General features: G+C 43.8%; 3 protein-coding genes across 12 annotated transcripts in view; 2 read left to right on the top strand and 1 right to left on the bottom strand.

Annotated features, from left to right (window-relative positions):
* Positions 1 to 9,596, bottom strand: part of LOC128793205 (glypican-5-like) — a 434,089-nt gene extending 424,493 nt beyond the window's left edge. Inside the window, exon 1 of the mRNA XM_053952307.1 lies at positions 9,555 to 9,596. The gene's annotated coding sequence lies outside the window, so the exon portion shown is untranslated. The remainder of the gene's footprint in view (positions 1 to 9,554) is intronic.
* On the top strand, positions 17 to 13,247 carry OTOS (otospiralin). Of its 10 annotated transcripts, none has more exons than XM_053952311.1 (4): positions 17 to 368; positions 937 to 1,079; positions 10,480 to 10,506; positions 12,584 to 13,087. In XM_053952311.1, exons 2-4 carry the CDS (start codon positions 1,013 to 1,015, stop codon positions 12,766 to 12,768), a joined length of 279 nt encoding a protein of 92 aa, XP_053808286.1. In that variant the 5' UTR covers positions 17 to 368; positions 937 to 1,012; the 3' UTR covers positions 12,769 to 13,087. The 10 variants fall into 10 exon arrangements, 2 of the variants coding, with proteins under 2 accessions (XP_053808286.1, XP_053808287.1); XR_008432689.1 differs by lacking the exons at positions 10,480 to 10,506; positions 12,584 to 13,087 and adding exons at positions 1,260 to 1,407; positions 2,175 to 3,689 and having other exon boundaries at positions 21 to 368; XR_008432691.1 differs by lacking the exons at positions 10,480 to 10,506; positions 12,584 to 13,087 and adding exons at positions 1,260 to 1,407; positions 2,505 to 3,689 and having other exon boundaries at positions 22 to 368.
* A 363-nt stretch (positions 13,248 to 13,610) lies between these two features.
* Positions 13,611 to 15,516, top strand: COPS9 (COP9 signalosome subunit 9). The gene is made up of 3 exons (XM_053952313.1): positions 13,611 to 13,753; positions 13,824 to 13,896; positions 15,214 to 15,516. Exons 1-3 carry the CDS (start codon positions 13,691 to 13,693, stop codon positions 15,249 to 15,251), a joined length of 174 nt encoding a protein of 57 aa, XP_053808288.1. The 5' UTR covers positions 13,611 to 13,690; the 3' UTR covers positions 15,252 to 15,516.
* Positions 15,517 to 19,097: the final 3,581 nt, after the last annotated feature.

The raw sequence follows: 19,097 nt of genomic DNA, 5'->3' as shown, positions 1-19,097 counted from the left end.
TTTCTTGCTGAATAGCAACCCAAGTGGAACAATATTTTTGTTATCAAACTTTCAAAGAAACATGCTGGCCTAAATAGCAGCCAGGATGGAAGATTACTGTGGCTAAAGCCCACTGTCTCATGGCCATATAAACAGTGGTGCAAAGTGAGAGCCTTTGAGCTCTCCTGGACTGCAGCAGGCTGAGACCAGCACCTCTCTCTGAGTGGGGCCCTCTCAGAGAACAAGAGCTCTCAACATTGCTGTTCCTGCAGGACCATCACCAAACCACAGCAACAGAGCCTGGGCTGATACCCCCGCTCCTGGGAACTCAACCCTGAGGAGATACAAAGACATCTCATCTTTTGCTGAACTCAAGGGAATTTTCACAGGTATTTACCTTGTACATGCTTCTGCAGGTCTGTGTGAGGGTCAATGTGCTCTAGCCAGTGTACAATGAATGCTGCTCTGCTGGATTCTTGAGTGCTTTAGAATCATAAGTAAGTTATAGGCCTATAAGTGAGTTATTCTTGTGCTATTGTGAATCCTATAAGAATCTTTTGTTAAATTGTTTAAATTAAACTCTTGATTAAGTGCTGTTAAGTCTAAGTGCTATTAAAACTTTTAGGCCAAATGGTTGGTGAAGTCCAGGGCTAAGTTTGGCAAGGGGAGAACATTGTGACTCAACAGGAGGGTCTCCTTTATTCTTTCTTATCCTCACCCTTTTCCTATCCCCATCCTCCAAGTAGATAATTTTTGTTGATTTTAGTTTCAAATAGATTGATTTTAGGTCTCTGTGTGCTTTGCCATCCAGTAAGCAGTAGAGTGAACCTTGTTAATAAACTTTGTCATGTTTCCATTTTAACATTAAACTTGATTTTGCTGATATCTTTGTCAGCAATTCTTTGAGCACCTAAAACACTCTTTCATGACAGCTGTGCTTTGCATGTGGTTGTGCAGGAGTCACACCTTTCCTAAAGGAAAAGAGGAGCAGAACACTCTGGCACCAGCTGCCTTGCACAAAAAGACAGCGCTCATGGGAAGGGAGGTTTGGGATGCACCGCCATGCACGTGTTGCCCAGACCAAGAAAATCAAAGCACTGGTAAGAATGAAGCATTAAAGGAAAAACCCCTGCCCTTCTCTCCCAAGAACAGCTGGGAGTGCCTGACCAGTTTCTGTCAAGTGTCCCAAGTGCTGCCCGGCTCTAGTGCTGGGTGAGACAAGCCACCACATGCCTGGCAGCTGCAGCACTTTGTACCCTTTCCTTTAATATAATTCACAGACATCTGCCTTGGGAAGGTGACAGGAGGGATCACAGGCATAGAAACTTGGGCAACAAAGAGAAATCACCTTGATTCAGTCCCTAGGCAGCCCATTTAGTTATTATTCCTGTCTTAAGCTCCCACCAACACTGTAAGCCACAAGTCAAGGTGAGTTTAAAATGTAGCACATTTTAAAGCGTTTAAAAATAGATATGAACATGACTGTAGATTAAATGTATTGATAAACATATAAGCACCCTCATAATTTTCCAGGGTCACATGGGAAGACATGAACAATACCAGGAGCTGAATCTGTTTGCCAAGGAATGCTTTAGAGCTTTGCCAACAACATTGCCCTCACCATTTTTCTCCTAACTCATCTGTTATCTTCTTTACAAAATTTTCAGCAGTTTTCCCTTTAACTGACAAACATATTGCTAGGGGCCTGAAGGCACTAATATACCCTAAAGGCCTCAAGCAGCTTCACCTGTAGCCTCCTCCCATGTCCCTGCCCATGGTCCTAGGAAGCATTTAAGCTTGGTCCAGGGCTACTAATCCTCGACTCTCTTTTGTAGGGGTGTTAGTCTTTGGCTCTGCTAGAGTTATGAGTGTTTCTGTTTTATGACTCCTGCTTGTATTTTTAAGGCCCTAATCTGTAGCAAGCTGGTGTGAGTACTGCTTTACTGTAAGGGCTTACAGAGCCTAACTGGGGGGAGCAGGGGGTTTGGGAACGTGGCAGTGATTGTTCTTCCCCCCCCCCCCTCCCCTTGATGCTGTAAAGGTGAGTGGTGCCTGCATAGAGGATGTAAGGTGCTCCTAATTCCTTTTTGTAGAGGAAGAAACTGATATATCCTCCAGTTGCAAAAGTAGTCTGCTGAAATGAGGCTTTCACCTTTGTGCCTTTGCTCCTGCTTTTTATGTATCTCCTGCTGCAGCTGAAGTTTTACCCCGACTTTATTCAAATTGCAAGCGTGCTAAACCCGAGCGGGCTCTGGCCTGCTGCCCACGTGAGCATCTCGGTGTGTGAGGGGGGATCCCGGGACAGCAGAGGGAGCCGGAGCCCCGCGCAGCAGCCCCGGGCCGGGCTCGCTCCCCCGGGAGCCTCCGGGCTGATCCCGCAGCGCCAGCAACTGCGGCTGTCCCTGCTTCGTGCGGCTGGTGTTGAAATAGAGATTTATAGAGTTCACTTGAGTTAACAAAATGAATTAAGAATTTAAATTTTTAACTTGTAGAATTATGTGTTGAATTTTAACCTTTTACTTAAGAAACCTCTGCCGCGGTACAAAGGGCATAGGAAAATGCAAATTTCTGAAGCTTCTTGCATAAAGAACAGTACTGGAGGACACCAAAAGATGCAAACAACCCAGATAAAGAAGCTCCTCTCTCTCCAAGCCTATCAAGACTGACAGACGTACTCAGATAAGCACCAAAGGACAGAAAGCGCACGCGCAGAGAGGAAAAATTCAAAAGTTCAATCATGAGGAAGACCACAATCTTCAGCCTCAGGACCACCAAGAGACCCCCCGTACGACCACCACAGCAAACCACGCGTGCCCAGAAAGGCGTGGACTTATTTAGCATGAAAGGCGAGGACAGGCGGGGCCAGGGGTTGAATATGCATGGCAAAGTTGTGCAATGTATTGCATATGGAACATCTTTGGGAATAAAGGTGTGGGTCAGACTGAGGCTCGGGGCACAAGTTTTGGAGAGCTATCTCAGTTGTGTCGGGCGCTGACATACATACCCACTTCATAACTACCCTGGGTTGTGGAGTCTATTTATTTATTCCGCGTATCGCTTCACTGTCAGTCTTTAAAACAGCAAAGCTTTGTAAGGTGGATAAACAGAACAATTCTTTCCAGACCCACATGTGATGTTCCTTGGGTTTGCTAACCTGCTCTGCTTGTAGCAAAGCCTGTGTGGCTTTTGGTCTGGCAACAGCTGCAATGATACAGCCACTAACAGGTCTCATTGATTGCTGGTATCAAATATACTGGCAACTTGCTCACATTTGTGATGGATTTTTTTGTAATCAAGCTCATCTCTTCATCAATCTAGTTAATCAATTTTATTGTCCCTAGGGCAGAGCTGCTTGTGGACAGGTATAACTGGTGATATTGAAGTAGCCTTGGCATATGAATCAAAGGGAAGAAAAGACCCTGGGTGTAAAGAAGCTTCTATTTATCCTACTGAAATCTTAACTTTGGTAATGAAATATTTAATGCACTTTTATTTAAAGAAACATCTCTATGAAATGAAAACAATAAACATCTGCTGTTGGCTTAATAGCTTAAGTGTAGCTGGAACATTCAATCAATCTGAAAATATTGTGAGTATATTTCAAAATGGTGGAGGTTATTGCTATGATACATCTAACCTTAATGGCAATGGGAAAAATATATCCTCTCTTGAGAGTTCTTGAATAAACCTGTCCGTCTGTGACCAGTTTATTACATTCTCTCCTGAGTTCAGTCATCTGTGGCTGTGCTGAGTAAGGCTAAAGCACACAACTGATCAATTTACCCAAAAAGGTGCCTTGGATGAGCTTAGGCCTAATGCAGGAAGGGTGTCCTGGATGCCCTGCTGCTAGAATACAGCTGCTGCTGCCTCTCATTTTCCCTGCAGCAGAATTGCTTGGAAGCCAGTGCTCCTCACTGCCACGTACCTTCTGTGGTGCTGACAGGCACTGCCAACGATGTCTACTGAGCAAGCAACATGTGAGAAATCAAGTGGACTTGTTGGCTCTAATACTCCATTTTGCCTATAGCAAAAATAGTTTGAAATGTTACCAAGTCCTAACCCACTCTGGTGGCAGGCTGGGTGTGAGGTTCCTGTCATTCACGTGAAAATTTGCAGATGGACGGTAGAAAAAAATTGTTAGTGTCAGTGGTGATAGGAGGGGAGAAGTCAGCCTGCAGCTGTTCTTTGCTGGCTCAGGAACATCTGCTTGACTGGTGAGCAGGAGGACCAGACTGCTGTGTTGTGCCAGAAACACTGCACAGACCCTGGAGAAAGCAAAACCTGGTGCTTGGAGCTGGCAGTGCTGGCCTGGGAGGGCAAAGAAGCAGTGGGGGAGTACTGAGGACACTCCTGGGGAGTGGCACTGGGATACCTGGCGGGATTAGCTCCTTGGGAGCCAAGCTGCACTAGTCCTGATGCCAGTAGGATTGCTCCCCACCTTTGCTTTCAGTACCTGCTGCTGCATGCAGCACTGCCTGGTGCCTGTGAATGCCTGGCAGCTCATTTGCATGTACAAATATAACCTTTCTTTAGATAGAGGTTAAAATGATAAGTTGAAATAAATGATGCACTTACTTGTTGGTTCTTAAGTGTGATTGATTTAAGTGTACAGCTACTCCTTAACTCAGGTTTGTAACTCTGACCTTCACAATTAGCTCTAGTACATCTGCAAGTGGTTCATTTTCACTGGGCTATCTCTAATTGTACTGCAGTTATTCTGTTAATGGTTTTATAACTATCCAAATCCATCTGCTGTGTCTCCTTTCAATTGTTTCCAGGAGCTATGATTATCAGGATGATCAAGCCACTTGCTGGCAGGAAAGCTGTCTGTTTACAAGAACTGGAAATATGTCATATTTCAGTAAAACTGACTGTAAGATTAGGCTCAGCCTGGGAGCTCACCTGGCCAGCAGCAGAGGGTATCAGAGGAGTGAGATGCAGAGCAGTTCTGCTCCCAGGCCAGGCTCAGACACTGCAGCCAGGACACTGCATAGTTGATAATACATCATGACAAGACCTTCCACAGCTTAACTGTATCAACACCCACTACCTTTTGTTTTGAACAAGATGTTGCCAGACTAATATGGTGTCTCTTGGTAGAAATCAAGATCTTGTGATCCTTTTGCTGGCCTGAAGAGTCTCAGTCTGCTTTAGCTGGTCCTTGTCTGGTAATTCCCCTCACGCTCTTCTTTGTATCCTGTCTTGTTCAGTCGTGGCCGTCTGTTGTATGAGACCAAAAATGCAGGCAATATTCAAAATGGGACTAACTGGCACAATGGCAAAGTGATGTCTTATGGGTTTTGTTTCCTGTCTTCTTATTTGATTTGTCTTTTTGTCTATGACTGAGCATTAAAGAACATTATACCACAACTATCTTTGGTAGCTCCAAATCTAGTTTGAGTGGGAATGGTCAGAAATCACGTGCCTTGAAAGTGGGAGAAATTTACACAGAATTTTACATTTACTGGTCACTTTGTTACTTGGCTTGTTGGCACTGTGAGGTCCTTACACCTGTCTGAGCAAAGCATATTCTAGTCACAGGGATCTCCTTTTGACCTGTATTATCTGGACAAATTGCTGGAGGAAATAATCAAACATTTGTTTGTTGTTTTTAGGGATGGTCAATATATCACTGTCATGAATTGATTCTGATGTACAGAAGTGCTGTAGCCCTATGGAGAATATTTTGTCTGCTCAGCTCAAGGGCAGAGCACTTCAGATGTATCTGTAAGTCCTATTTAGTTTTTAGATAAGTTCCTGTGGAGCTCTTCATGCACTTGATTTTGTCTATTGATTTAATAAGAAAAATTCTGGCTTTTTAAACAGGGTTTTTTTCAGTGCCTGAAGCATTATAGATTTTTGTGTGTGTGATAGCAGTCTAACATAGCTATTGAGAAAGCAAAGGCATCCATAAACTTGCTTTTATGTATTCCTTTATCTTTGTTTCAAGTTAATTGACAAGGAGAGCTGAATTGCTCCACAGGGGTTGGTTCTGGGTAAAACAGCCTGTTAGTGAGAGGCCCATCTGAAGGCAGGCTGGCAGCTCCAGGACTGCTCCCCATTGAGTCACACAAACACCTGTGCTGCCCAAATTACATTCCCTTATTCCCAAGGGAATGTCCTCTGTGCTGCAATTGATTTCTCTCTCTGACACGGCTCTGTGTGGGATTTTCTGGCTTTGAGAGCCATCTACAGAAAGTACATATTGATTGGATCCTCCTGGGATGTGGGGTAGGAAAAAACAACAGCCCTTTCTATCGTGTAGCAAAGCTTTTCTGAGTGAATGGCCTTAGCTAAAAAACTTTATGCAAACTTTAGAGTACTGAACCCGAAGAAGAATTTCTTGTCAGCAGGAATAACAACTTTTTGAGCTAATAGGCTGTTCTGAAAAAGGAGAACAGTAAATTTCTTTCCAAACTAAGTAGAAATTAAGACACTGAACTCATTAAGCAGCTGCCTGTTAAGTGCTGTAGTGTCTGCTGAAATGTGGCTGCTGCTGAGCAAGATTTGCATTCGTGGGCACCATGGCATCTCCAATTACTGCTCAGCAGTGAAGAAGCCTGCAGGGCAGCAGCTATTAGCAGAGGGCTCTGCTAACTGATCCATGCCAGCACTTGTACTGGACACCCAGTGCTGTTATTTTAATTGTCCTTTGTGTTATGTTTGAAAAAAGGAAAGTGCTCCTTGAGAAAGAAAAAGAAAAAAAAAAAAACAGGGGATGAAATTAATGTGCTTGCAGGCTGTTACAAACCCTGCAAGTCAGAGCACCATGTGTTCTGGGACCAGCCAGAGAGCACACTGTGCACTGTTTGGCACACTGAACTCACCAGACACAGTTCTTCAAGCAACTGATGAGAACTCATCAGTTTTTCTGTAGTCCAATGCTGTGTTTAAAACAGACTCAGTTGGGACAAGTAGTCCTGTACAGCAAGAGAAGTGTTCATAGAAGAGGTTGTAACCTGTGATGCAAGTTGTTTTCAGTGCTGTGTCTTATCCTCTTTTTATAATTTCCTAGGTCTGCTTTAGCATGGAAACCCTGAGAACTTATTTGCATCTCCAATATGTGCACAACTTTGATTTGAATTAAGTTGCAAGTGTGTAATTGTTAGAAGACTGTTACACAATGTCAGATCAGTGATCCTCCTGGCTCTGGAAGTAACTCCAAGCTTCAAAAGACAGAATAGGAAGGTGTAAAGGAGGTAGGTGTAAAGGTGTGTGTCAGCCCAATAGCTATGGGGATCTTCCCAAGATCATCCAGTGTTGTAGCAGATCATGTTGTGATCAGATAGACCCCAAATCTGATAATCTCTGGGAATTTATCATCCTACTACTGACCAATTTACCCAAAAAGGTGCCTTGGATGAGCTTAGGCCTAATGCAGGAAGGGTATCCTGGATGCCCTGCTGCTACAGTGCCGTTAATACCTCAGGAGGAGAGCAGCAGGATGTGGCTGCATCAGGAGCATCATTATTCTCCTTTGTCATCATCCAAAACACATTATCTCACCTCCCACTTGGAACTACATCTGGTTTATTACCAGTCAAAACAAAAAGCTACTGATGGATGTACATAAAAATAGCTTTATGGCAATTATTCAATTACAGCTGATGACTGTTTTGTGTGTGTATCAACACACCTCAGTGCGTCTGGTTTGTTATTGGAACAGGATATGCAGACTGGGCAGTGAAAGGGAAAGCCTGGCTCTGCAGGCAGTGCTGGTGGTGCACCCAGGTACATGGATGCAGCACAGGACTCCAAGAAAGTGCCTTTTCCCACCCACAGCTGCTGCAGCCCAGGTGAGTGGGCCGAGGTGCTGCAAGAACATGGCTTATGTAGGGAGCCCTCCTACAGACCTAGGAAATACATATTGAGCAGGAGGATTAAGGCCTTTCAAAGATGCAATACATTCTGCTTTCATAATATTTTTCTTTTCACCCTCCACAAGACTTGGCACAGACTAGTGTGCTACAAAGGACCCTTTTTTCCCCTTATTCAGAACATCTTGAATTAATTCTTGGCAAAACTATCTAACTCTGTGTATAGATAGGAGCAAACTCCAGCCAAGCTGGGTCCTCCTGCAAGGCCACTCACCTGGCTCTCTCTGCTCCAGGACTTAGTGAGTGCACAGATTTCCCCTGTGCTCTTGTGGCAGATGGGTGGATGTGGTACAGCAAAGGTGTTGTAGATGTCGGCAAACCCAATGGGAAGAATGATGATGTCTAACTCCATTTCAGAAGGCTAAATGATTGCTTTATTATAATTATGTTATAATACATTAATATGCTATATAAAATAGGATACTAAATACTACATGCTACTTTCTCTAACTATCATATCTAACTAACTCCCAACTCGTGACCCTGTTCTCCAGAGCCCAGACACAGATGGATCCGATTGGCTCTCAGGCCCAAACAATCCACCATGATCCAACCAAGAGCTCACTCCAGGTAAACAATTCTCCAAACACATTCCACAAGAGAAAAACATGGAGCAGAAATAGAAATTGTTTTCTCTTTCATTTCTCTCTGTGCACCTCAATAAAAAATCCTGAGAGAGAGAGAAATGTGCTTGCCACACAAAGGCACTGATGTCAGGAGCTACACACGCAGATGGGAAATGCAGGTGTCTAGAACTGACACAGAGAAATGCTTTTGTAGACCATAAAGGCAACTGAAAATGCCCAGCAAGAGAGTGCAGCTCAGATCAGCATGTGTACAGTCAAATCTCACAGCATGAACATGCACAGTGAGCTCTGCATTGGCATCTCAGTAGCTCCTCTCAAGAGAGGAGCCGTCTGGAAATAGCTGAAGGTTTGGCCAGATGACCTGAACTGCCACATCTTCAAGAAGCATGGAGATCCCCAATTTGCCCAGGAGTCACAGAACACTTTCTGCTGCACCTTGGTCCCTGACCACACCTGCTGCCATCAGGGGTTTTGTGCTAGATGAAAATCAATCAAGATGTACGTGACAATTGAATATTCTCCAAACCGTGTCTCCCCTTCAGACTTCTCAGAGTGCTGGATCCATACAGCACCCTGCACAGGCTGCAGCCCAAAGCACTTGCTTGGTGTGGGAGAGGAATCTTTCCAGGAAATGGGTATAATGTGAAAATGCATTTCAATGCACTGTATCGACTCCCTGAAGGCACCAGCACCATCAGCATGGACCACAGGGTCCTCAGGGACCTCCTTCTTTACTTACTGTAACCCAATTGATTTTAGTGGGCACTTGCTGCCTGGTACATTCTATGGTCTAGATTTTAAGGATCATAAGTAAGAACATAAAGCACCGTCAAGTATTTCTGGGGTTTATGACTGAGCTGGAGAGAGAACTCAATATCCTATTAGCAATTTGCTCAGCTAATATTCTTAAGAATCTATTTGTCTAAAGGGGCAGAAAGAAAATCAGGAGGGCAGCAACTGTAATAATCACTGAATTTGCTTCTGGATTTTTTCCCCCTCTATATTCCAAGTGTTATTGCCAAAGTTAATTCTGATTTCCTTTCAGAAACTGTCCACTGTCTCTTCCATGGGCAGTGCTGAAATATAATGCAAATGTGAGCAGTTAAAATACCTGAAGAAGACAAAATCCGATTGGTGTAGTAACTCAGTGACGTTTCCCCCCTGCCCTTCCTTACAAAGCACTGCTATTTTACAGCAATAGAAATCCTTTTGGAGTTTTGTAGCTGACTCAGAGCTGCAAGAAGAAAAGAAGAGAAAGAGAGAGGTAATTTCCAAAGTGAAATGAAATTAACCACAAAATCAAACATTTCCAAAGACACTTGATTTCATGTCAGTTCAGAGGCACCTTTTGGATTTATGCCATCTAAAACCAAAATATCAATACACATTTCAGGACTGACAGTCTTTTAATGCTCTGCGTTGCACTTCAGAAGCCATAAGAAATATGATTGGATTTTTGATGCCTAAATTAGTAACTAGAATCTATTTTGGAATGTATTCTTCTATTAAAACAAGAAATAATAGAGTTTGTGTGATTATTATCTTGTAATACTCCTCAATTGTGCAGATTACTTTTCAAAAACACGAGCAGTTTCTTGCAGACAAGATGACATTTACTGGCTTATTTTTCTTCTGTATGCTGATGGATATTCTAACAGGTAAGATTACTACTGAATTTATTCTTGTTTATTTTTTCAAGCCACCAGAAGTATTTTGTTCTAAATACAGTATTTAGTAATTATATAATAATTATTCTTTAATAATTCTATTTGGTATTGCTGACATTTTAATCCCAACTGTTCAGGCTGTGAGTTCTGACTAACAGCCAGACTAAGTTGGTTCATAGCCATGACTGATTGCAAATGGGGGACTCCTTGCTCTGCTGTTCAAGAAACAAACATCTTTTGGCTACACTGAGGATCCTATGTGGGCATTGAAGAACTTATGAGATTCTAGTTATACATGGAAAATGTTTGGTTAACAGAAAGTCTTTCTGTGCAGGAGCTGGTACTGATGTGTTTCCTCTTTACTTACAGATGCCCAATCCATCCAGGATGGAGATGGTAATTCCTAATGTGTTTTTATTTCCTTTGTGTCACTGATAATTAGGAAAGTAATTTGTAACTCCCAGACTTGATGCTCAGCAATGCCTTTGGCAGGAATGCTTATAAACCTCAGTGGACTATGGAAAAGCTTTCAATTAGTTCTGGTGGAAAAAGAATAGTGAATTAAAAAAATTCCTTTAAAATTTATTAAAAGGTGGTGACATATTAATGTATAATAATAGAGCTAATATCCAGTCTTAAAAGGGATTACAGTCAAGTCACTAATTCTGTTGTGCAAAATCCTAACTGGAATGCACCAGACTTATAAATGTATAGGACATCTGAGAATTTTGTCTGTCCTGAACAATAATGCTGTATGTGTATCTGCTTTTTGGCAAGAGATACCAGCTTTCATGACAAAAAGCTTAAAATTTACAAATTGCCACAAATCCAATTGCAGAAATGTTGGAATAAATCCCTTAACACAGCTACCCTGTGGTTCATGTCACTTTGTGTGATTAGTCCATTGGATTAGTGTTTACCTTTAATTAAAAAAATCCTCAACACCCTAATGATGTTTACACTGGCTTACTGTTGATTCTATCATTTAACCACTTATTCAGAATTCTGTCTGAAAACAAAGTTGCAGAGAAGTATCTCCAATAACCAAGTACTGCCATTGCTGGTGTATATCTCAGTTAACCAGAGGATAGCCAGCAGCACCTCCAGTGCACAAATATGCAGAAATTATTATAACAGATATCAACAAAACAAATACACAGTAAGGTCTAATATGATTACTTATCATTCAAACCTTCCCCCCCCCATGCTCCATCCTATTCCTTTAGAAATAAATATTTTTAAAATATGATCTCTAAAATATTTTTAATATGTTATCTGTGTTTGTGTACAGCAAATACTTTTGCAAGAGTCAGGAGAGCCTGTATCAATCTAGAATTAGAACCCTGTTCAGGCTATGTCCCGTTGCTCTCATTACCAGCAATTATTGTTTTCTTTCACACTGGGTCAAGCAGCAGCCTGCAAAGTGAATCTGAAGTCAGCTGGTATAAACAGTGAGTTCTCCTCTGCAGACTGGAGAGGAGCATTTGGCTGGTTCATTTGGTTTGTTATGTGCCATCTGTGCCTGCACGCTGCAAACTTCACTCTGTAAAATCCAAGTCTGACAACAGGACTGTTGAAGGCTCTTAATTCCTACTAAAGACCCTGGCCCCAAGCTGAGTGGAAAGACTTTCATTCATCTAAATGGGCTTCATATCAAAATAAAATACTGTGTTTAGCTTCACTGCACAGAAAGACATTTGTGACTGTGCTCTCAGCTGCTGTTTACATTTCATATCTGCTTCTCTGTTTGCCCACATTTGGGCCCAAGGGTGGTCGGTTCCTGCATTTTCAGAACTGGTTTTGTTTTGCTGCTGAATTGTAAATCTTGTTTCAATGATTCTATCACATTCTGGTACTGCTAGAGCAGGCCCAAATGCAGCAGCTGTCTCCCAAGTGGCAAAGCCTTTCCTCTCCATCCCCACAGCTCGTTTCCCACTGTCCCTGAGGAGAGGCACAGCTCTGCAGTCCCAGGCAGTATCAGGGAAGTATGGCCCCAGTCCCTGGGAGTCCTGTGGGCAGCGTGCTCAGCTGCAGGGGCAAGCCATAGAGGGTGGTGCCTTATTCCTTATACTTTTATATCAGGCAAAGCAAATTATGGGAATGAGGGAAAACGGCTTTCAATTGCAATCGCTCCTTGCTTTGAAATAACCAGCAGCCTTCTAGAAATTAAACCAGCCTGATGAATTCTTGAATTGGTGTAAATGTGGATGTGTCCCTTCATTCCTGCTCCCCATCTTGCCCCACTCTGTCACTCCTGGTGCATCTGGAGCAGGGAATACTGGCTCAATTTTCTGTAGAGTGGGTCATGGAGGGGGGTCAATGGTTCTCCTTGCCTCTCTCCTGCCAGAGGAGGACACCAGCCCCCTAAGGGAACCCACAACCCCAAACCACGGTGGCTCCAAGCCCAACCTCTCAACAAAAGCACTTCATATTATAGTAATCTGCAATATTTTATTTTGGTTGGGTTTTTTAGATCTCTACGGGGAAGCTGCAGCCTTGCCCTACTGGCCCTTCTCATCCAATGATTTCTGGTCCTATGTGGAATATTTCCGGACCGTGGGAGCCTACAACAGGATCAATGACATGGCCAGAGCCTTCTTTGCCCAGTTCCCTTTTGGGAGCCACCTTGGCTACCACGTGCGCGACCACGAGAACTGAGTGCCTCGCTCAGCTTTGCCAGAGCTGCTGCCCCGGTGTTTGGGTGAGCACCTGCCTGTCACTGAACACACCTGGGCTGCCTTCACCTGCTTTGTGACACCACGGTCATGTGCAGCATTTTATGGCTTCAGTGAGTCTCTTTTTTACCTTTTCTTGTAAAGGTGTTTGAGTGAACACCTGACTGCCAGCAAACACACCTGCACTGTGCCTCAGCCACTAAGTGACACTGTAGCCACATGCAGCATTTCAGGCTTTAAATTAATCCCTTTTTTACAATTTATGCTTCTGTGTGACACAATAAACTTGTTCATTCTGCTGCATAGCTTTGGGAGATTTTTTTTTTTACAGGTGATGCTCTCAGCTTCATCTTGGGAGACTGCTCTCTGTGCAGAGGAGTTATGTGTGTACAGGAGTTATTCAACCAGTGCGCCCAGTTTGGGGGCTGGAGAGGCCACCGGTATCAGTCACACCCACCTCGTTTGCAAGCTGGTGCCTCACTGAGGCCTGAAGGGGCGCAGGGCCTGCTGTCGCCATGGCGACGGGGCGTGGGGAGCAAGATGGCGGCCTCCATTGCTGGTCGCCATGGCGACAGGGGCGGGGTGAGCAAGATGGCGGCCTCCACTGCTGGTCGCCATGACGACAGGGGCGGGGTGAGCAAGATGGCGGCCTCCATTGCTGGTCGCCATGGCGACAGGGGCGGGGTGAGCAAGATGGCGGCCTCCATTGCTGGTCGCCATGGCGACAGGGGCGAGGTGAGCAAGATGGCGGCCTCCATTGCTGGTCGCCATGGCGACAGGGGCGAGGTGAGCAAGATGGCAGCCTCCGTTGCTGGTCGCCATGGCGACGGCGCGGCCCCTCTCGGGGGCGGCCATTGGGCACGGCTCCGCCGCGGCGGCGGAAGTGACGGCGCGGAGGGGCCGCCATGAAGCCGGCGGTGGACGAGATGTTCCCGGAGGGGGCCGGCCCTTACGTGGACCTGGATGAGGTGAGGCGGGTGCTCCGGTGCCGCGGCTGTGGCGCCGCGGTGCGGAGGCGCTCAGCGGCTGCTTTCGCAGGCAGGGGGAAGCACGGGGCTGCTGATGGATCTGGCCGCCAACGAGAAAGCGGTGCACGCCGACTTCTTCAACGGTAAGGACCGCCGTGCTCCCGAGGGTGTCTCAACAAGCCTCGCCTGGCTTCTCTCTCGTGGCTTAGGTGCCTGGTGGTCGCTAACCACATCTCTGGGGAGCGGTGATGCAGGTGCGAGCGGTGAAACGCGGGGTTTTCCTCTCCCCGGAGTTTTAGCATGTTAATCGCTGCAAGGGAAAATACCTTGGTCCGTTCCCATAACAGATAGCTTATGTTAAACAGTGCAAATACACGTAAAAATGTTAGCTTCTCTGGACAATCTGTTCCAGTGCCTCAGCACCCTTCACAGGGAAGAATTTTTTTCAAATCCCTGAACCTACATCCTGTGAGTTTGAAGCCATTGCCCCTTGTGCTGCCACTCCAGGCCCTTGTAAATAGTCTCTCAGTCTTTCTCGTAGGCTCCCTCAGGTACTGAAAGGCTGCAGTTAGGCCACCCTGAAGCTTCTCTTTTCCACGCTGAACAATGCCAATTCTCTCAGCCTATATGTAAGTATTTACAGCTGCTTTGAGAGAGAGGAGCTACGTAGCAGGCCACGTAGGGGTAGAATATACAACACTGTGCTGCACTTGGTTGCTAAAGGGGTTTTTATGCTTCTGAGGAAATGCATTTAGACATTGCAACAGTGAGTTTTATATGTTATTAAATCTTGCAGAGGCAGTGTTAATATCACAAACTGGTGTTAATTCCACAATAAAGTACATTTCTCATTTTGCTCAAGACATGGAACACAGGAGAGAAAGGCAGTTCTGCTCTCAGCAGTTGTGGGGACACCCTGTTGGAGCCAGCATATTCAGGAGTAACTATTTCCATCTATTTCTATCATCACTCTGTGGCATTGTGTTCCATTGGTAGTTCAGGGCTCTTCTAAATGAGGATTCATTCTCAGTTCATTGTAGGTTCTTGTAAATTGCCTTCTATAAGAATAAACACTGTGTTCAGTTAGGTGAATAGTTAATGTTCAGTATACAGAGAAGATGCAAGGCTGAGTGGTTAGGAGTAATTCCAAATGTGACTGGAACCATTTCACTACTGGGAGATGTGTTCTGAGACAAATGTTATTGACACCTTTAAAACAATTAGATGGTTTGGGGGAAGAGGTATTTAACACAAATCCCAATTTGTTAATCTGCAAATTCATCACCCTGATGCTACATTTCTAATAACTGATGGTGTGCAGTAACTCTCACTCTCTGAATTCATTCAGAGAAGTCATTCTTTATTTCTGTCCTTAATCCAAGGAACAAATACTGTACTTGCATGTGCATTTGTAACACTGCAACTCCTGAGGTTGATTTTTGTCTTGTTTTCCTGACTAGATTTTGAAGATCTCTTTGATGACGATGACATCCAGTGAACTTAGTTGTGCAGCAGAGCTGAGATGTGGATTTTTCTCCAGGATCGCCTGTGCAGTCCATTATTTATTAAATTAATCAAAATGGGAAAATCACAGAGGGGGGAAGAAAGCCTGGATAAGCTGCTTGGGGAATATGAAAACCAGATGGTTAAAGGTAACTAAGGAGTGAAGCATGCACTGTTATTTCTAGGAAGCTGTGTGTAGATTTTCCTGGAATTTTCATTTGCTGATGTGCTTGTTGAATAAAATACTGAAGAAACAGTCATCTCTCTGGCTTGTAAAAGTAGAAATTGCTGTCTTCTCAGCTTCCTTAGAGTGATTATTTTGGTATTAAATAATTCACTGTTGCTTTTGGATATTCCATAAAAGATATGCAGTAGGACACGTGCTGCCCAGAAAAGTTTGGTCATCCCACAGTAAAGGATTGTTTCGGGATCAGATGGTTGCTTGTTCTGAATAATCCAACTCACCTGTTGGTCACACTGAGAAGAGTGTGGATTGTCTTTTGTTTCAAGACAGAGGACTACCATCAGCACTTCACTTTTAATTTAAGGAACACAGAAACAAAAAGTAACTTCACCTTGATATGCTAAGCAAAGCAATGTTCTGACCCTAGATTAGGGGAATGCTTGGATTTAAAAATATAATTACATTCTTGAAATTGCACTTGGTAGAAGAAGAGACCTAAAATTATTTTCTTTTCCTGCAGAAGCTAATGCACTTACTGGTCCTTAGAGGTACAGTGTATATGAACCAGGCTGTTGAAATACTAGTTCAGATTTTGACATAAACTTTTCAGAACATATAAATGTTTCATTCTTACCCTTCAGTGACCAAACTGAATCTCAGATTGAAAGGAACAGGTGAGTTTTTAGTATATTTTTTTTAGAATCAGAGTGTAATCCTGTCCAATCTCAAATGCAATCTGTATTCTATAAATTGATCACAGAATAAATACTGTGACTGATCTATCTTTAAACACTTCACACTACTTAAATTTTACCTGCAGTGAAACCCTTTCATACCTCTGTCACATTTTTATTTCTTTAGTTTGCCTTGAAAAAAGGAAATCTTAAATCTTAGAGTAACTCTTCCAACCAGTGAGTTTAAAAATGTAAGCACAACAAACCCAGGAGGATTTAGGTGGCTTTTGATCGTGCTGCTGTGGATTTCTGAAGAGCTTGTGTTTCATCGTGCAGTGTGCTGTAAATCACCACTCTGACATGTTCTCTGCTTGGTGCCTGACATTGTGCTGTGTCCGTGGAGGAACAGCCTTGCTTAGGCAGTGGCCTTTCCTTTTTAGTGCTTGTTCTGCTGAGAGCCTGGGCTTTCCAGTTTTCCTCAGTGAGACCAAGGTAAAACAATTTGAGTGGTGGCAAATGGGCTGGGACTGACTCAGGCCTTGGTGCTGTGCTTTCTCCAAACTATGTTTTGAGAAATGAGTTGCTGCCAGGAAATAGAGGCACCATTTTGGGTAGGTGCAAAAGATGAAATAAAACTCAAGAAGCAATTCTCCTCTGCTCTTTTATCTACTTTTGCTGATTCCTCAATATGATTGGTTTTGGAATACACCCTTGTCAGTGTTTTGTAGATGCTTCTTTGTTTTTCATTTGCTTCCTTAAGTTGTAAGGAACTTGAGCTTTAAGTTTGATCACAGTAGCAGCAGTATATTCTGCGACACAAACCCACCCTGAACAGGTGCTCTTCAGTATGGAAACCTCAGTGAACATTGGTTTGAAAGTGCTATTGGTGAGTGGTTCTGGTTGTGTAACATCTCACCTGACCAAAGCATGGAATTCTCTGTGGAACTGGGTAGAGGGCAGATGATGCTCCTGGGTCCAGCAGTTTTCATCCTGGTAGGATGTAACTATCCACTCAAGGTAGGTAGAGCTAACACCTTTTTGTGAAGATTTCCAGAAACTTAGGGTTCACATAGAAAAGCAGCATCAGTAGTACTGCTGGCACCTGGGGGGGTGTATGTGTGTCTGTGGGGAGGGAACTTCATCTGTGCAGTGTTTAAATAAAAGCGTTTGAGTTAATCAAAGTCCTTAAGCTGTGGAAAACTCTGGAATCTCACGAACTGCCTGGGTGTGCAGGTAATGCTTCTCTGGCTGTAGCTACTGGGAGTACTGGGGATTCTTGGGTATTCCCAGTCCTTCAGTCTGATACCTGTGTGGGTCTCCTGGGCTGGGATGAAATGAAGAGAGTTGGGATATTACCAAACATGCATCTTGGAGCTGTCTGCAGTGCGAATTTCCTTCCTGCACAGTGAGAATGGGTGTGCATGACATCGTCTCTCCAAGGAGGACTGTCAGTGTGTTAAACCTCCATCAGGAGCTGTGGTTTGTTTGGGTCCCTGCTGGAACAGTGGTAGATGAAGAACAAAATGCCCTTCAGCTTCACATTGCTTCTGTGTTCCCATTTGTCCCATTTGGTCCAATTAGTCTGGAGGCAATCAGCCTTTTGTCAGGCAATAATCACAAAATGTCAAAATCTGTAATAAAAATTGGTGTAAACAGCATTTGACTGCCTTGGCCAATTCATTTCTTGAGTTTTGATTCCTGTCCCTTTTGTGGAGATTGACACCTCTCATAAGAAGTGTTTCTTAGGGAACAAGGCTGTTTGAACAGCAATATGCACATATTTGTACTGATGTGTATTTGTTTATAAGTTGTTGGGTACTGCTGAGTGATTCAACATGCAAGTAAAGGCTCTAGTCTGAATAGTTTTGTGAATTGTCCCAGTGATTGCAGTGAGACAGCTGGCAATCCAGAAAGCTGAGACTTGGCAGGATGAGGTCCTAAGTGCTGAAATGCCTTAGAAGGGTGTAGCCAGTGGTGCAGCACAGATGAAAAGCAATTCCTTCAAAACACTTAAATGTCAGCCTCTTCCCTTCCATACTCTCAACAGGCCTCAGCTCTGTTTGCAGGGAACTGCAAACTGTCCTAGTGCATTCTCTGGAAATATAAATGGGCAATCTGTTTTGAGCTGAAAAGAATCTCCTCATTGTGAGGGAGAGAAAGTTGCCATGCTGAAGGGAAGCTGGCTGTCATCTGTGCATAATATTTCTGCAGTGCTGCTTCTGAGTTGGTTTCCAGGTTATCCAGTATCCAGGTTCCACTGCTCTTCCTATGAGCAGGAACAGGCAAGCTCAGACCTAGTGTGGCAATACTGGATTTCCTTGGTGGCTTTTTGCTGAGTTAACTTCCAGGGAATTAAAAGTTTTCCTTTTAATATTTTATTTCAGTAATTGAAGTGGAAGGTACTTTTCTTGATAAAGAAGGAATTCATTTAGATGAATAAATGGACTTCTTCCTGCTTCCCTGGGGTGTTGAGAAGCTGGCAGGCATCTTCCTGCTCTCAATGTGCATTTGTTGAGCACATGAGAACATGCTGGGCAGATGACAGTGCTTCCCTGTTCTCTGTGAGTCCCTGTTGGTGATGGGGCTGGAATGCCAGTGTCACATCAGGGATATTTGGAAAAGCACAATGCAAGTCAGTCCTCGGCACCAGGGGTGGCTTTGAGCATGAAGATTTGCTTCTATGTTTTTGCTTTCAAGTTTATTTTTTGAGTTTATTTTTTGAGTTTGCCTTTTATATTTGTTCCAGTTGGCCTTTGACAAGCAGCAGGGTAAGAATCATGACCCATGTTACAAAACTTTTATTCAAGCTTCTATAAGGAGTTCAGAGCAGAGGGAGACAGGAGCAGTGTCTTTTAAAGTGTCTTTTAAAATTCACAAATACAACTATTTTGTGAATGCTGCTTGTTTGTTTACGAAAACAAGTTTTAGGTAATCTTGTACGAACTCATTTAAACTTAAAGCCTCCTGGAAAAAAAGCACTCTA

The sequence above is a fragment of the Vidua chalybeata genome, chromosome 10, assembly GCF_026979565.1.
Source record: "Vidua chalybeata isolate OUT-0048 chromosome 10, bVidCha1 merged haplotype, whole genome shotgun sequence".
Taxonomy (NCBI): domain Eukaryota; kingdom Metazoa; phylum Chordata; class Aves; order Passeriformes; family Viduidae; genus Vidua; species Vidua chalybeata.
Note: the sequence above shows the minus strand (reverse complement) of the source record. Positions and strands in the feature narration are given on the sequence as shown.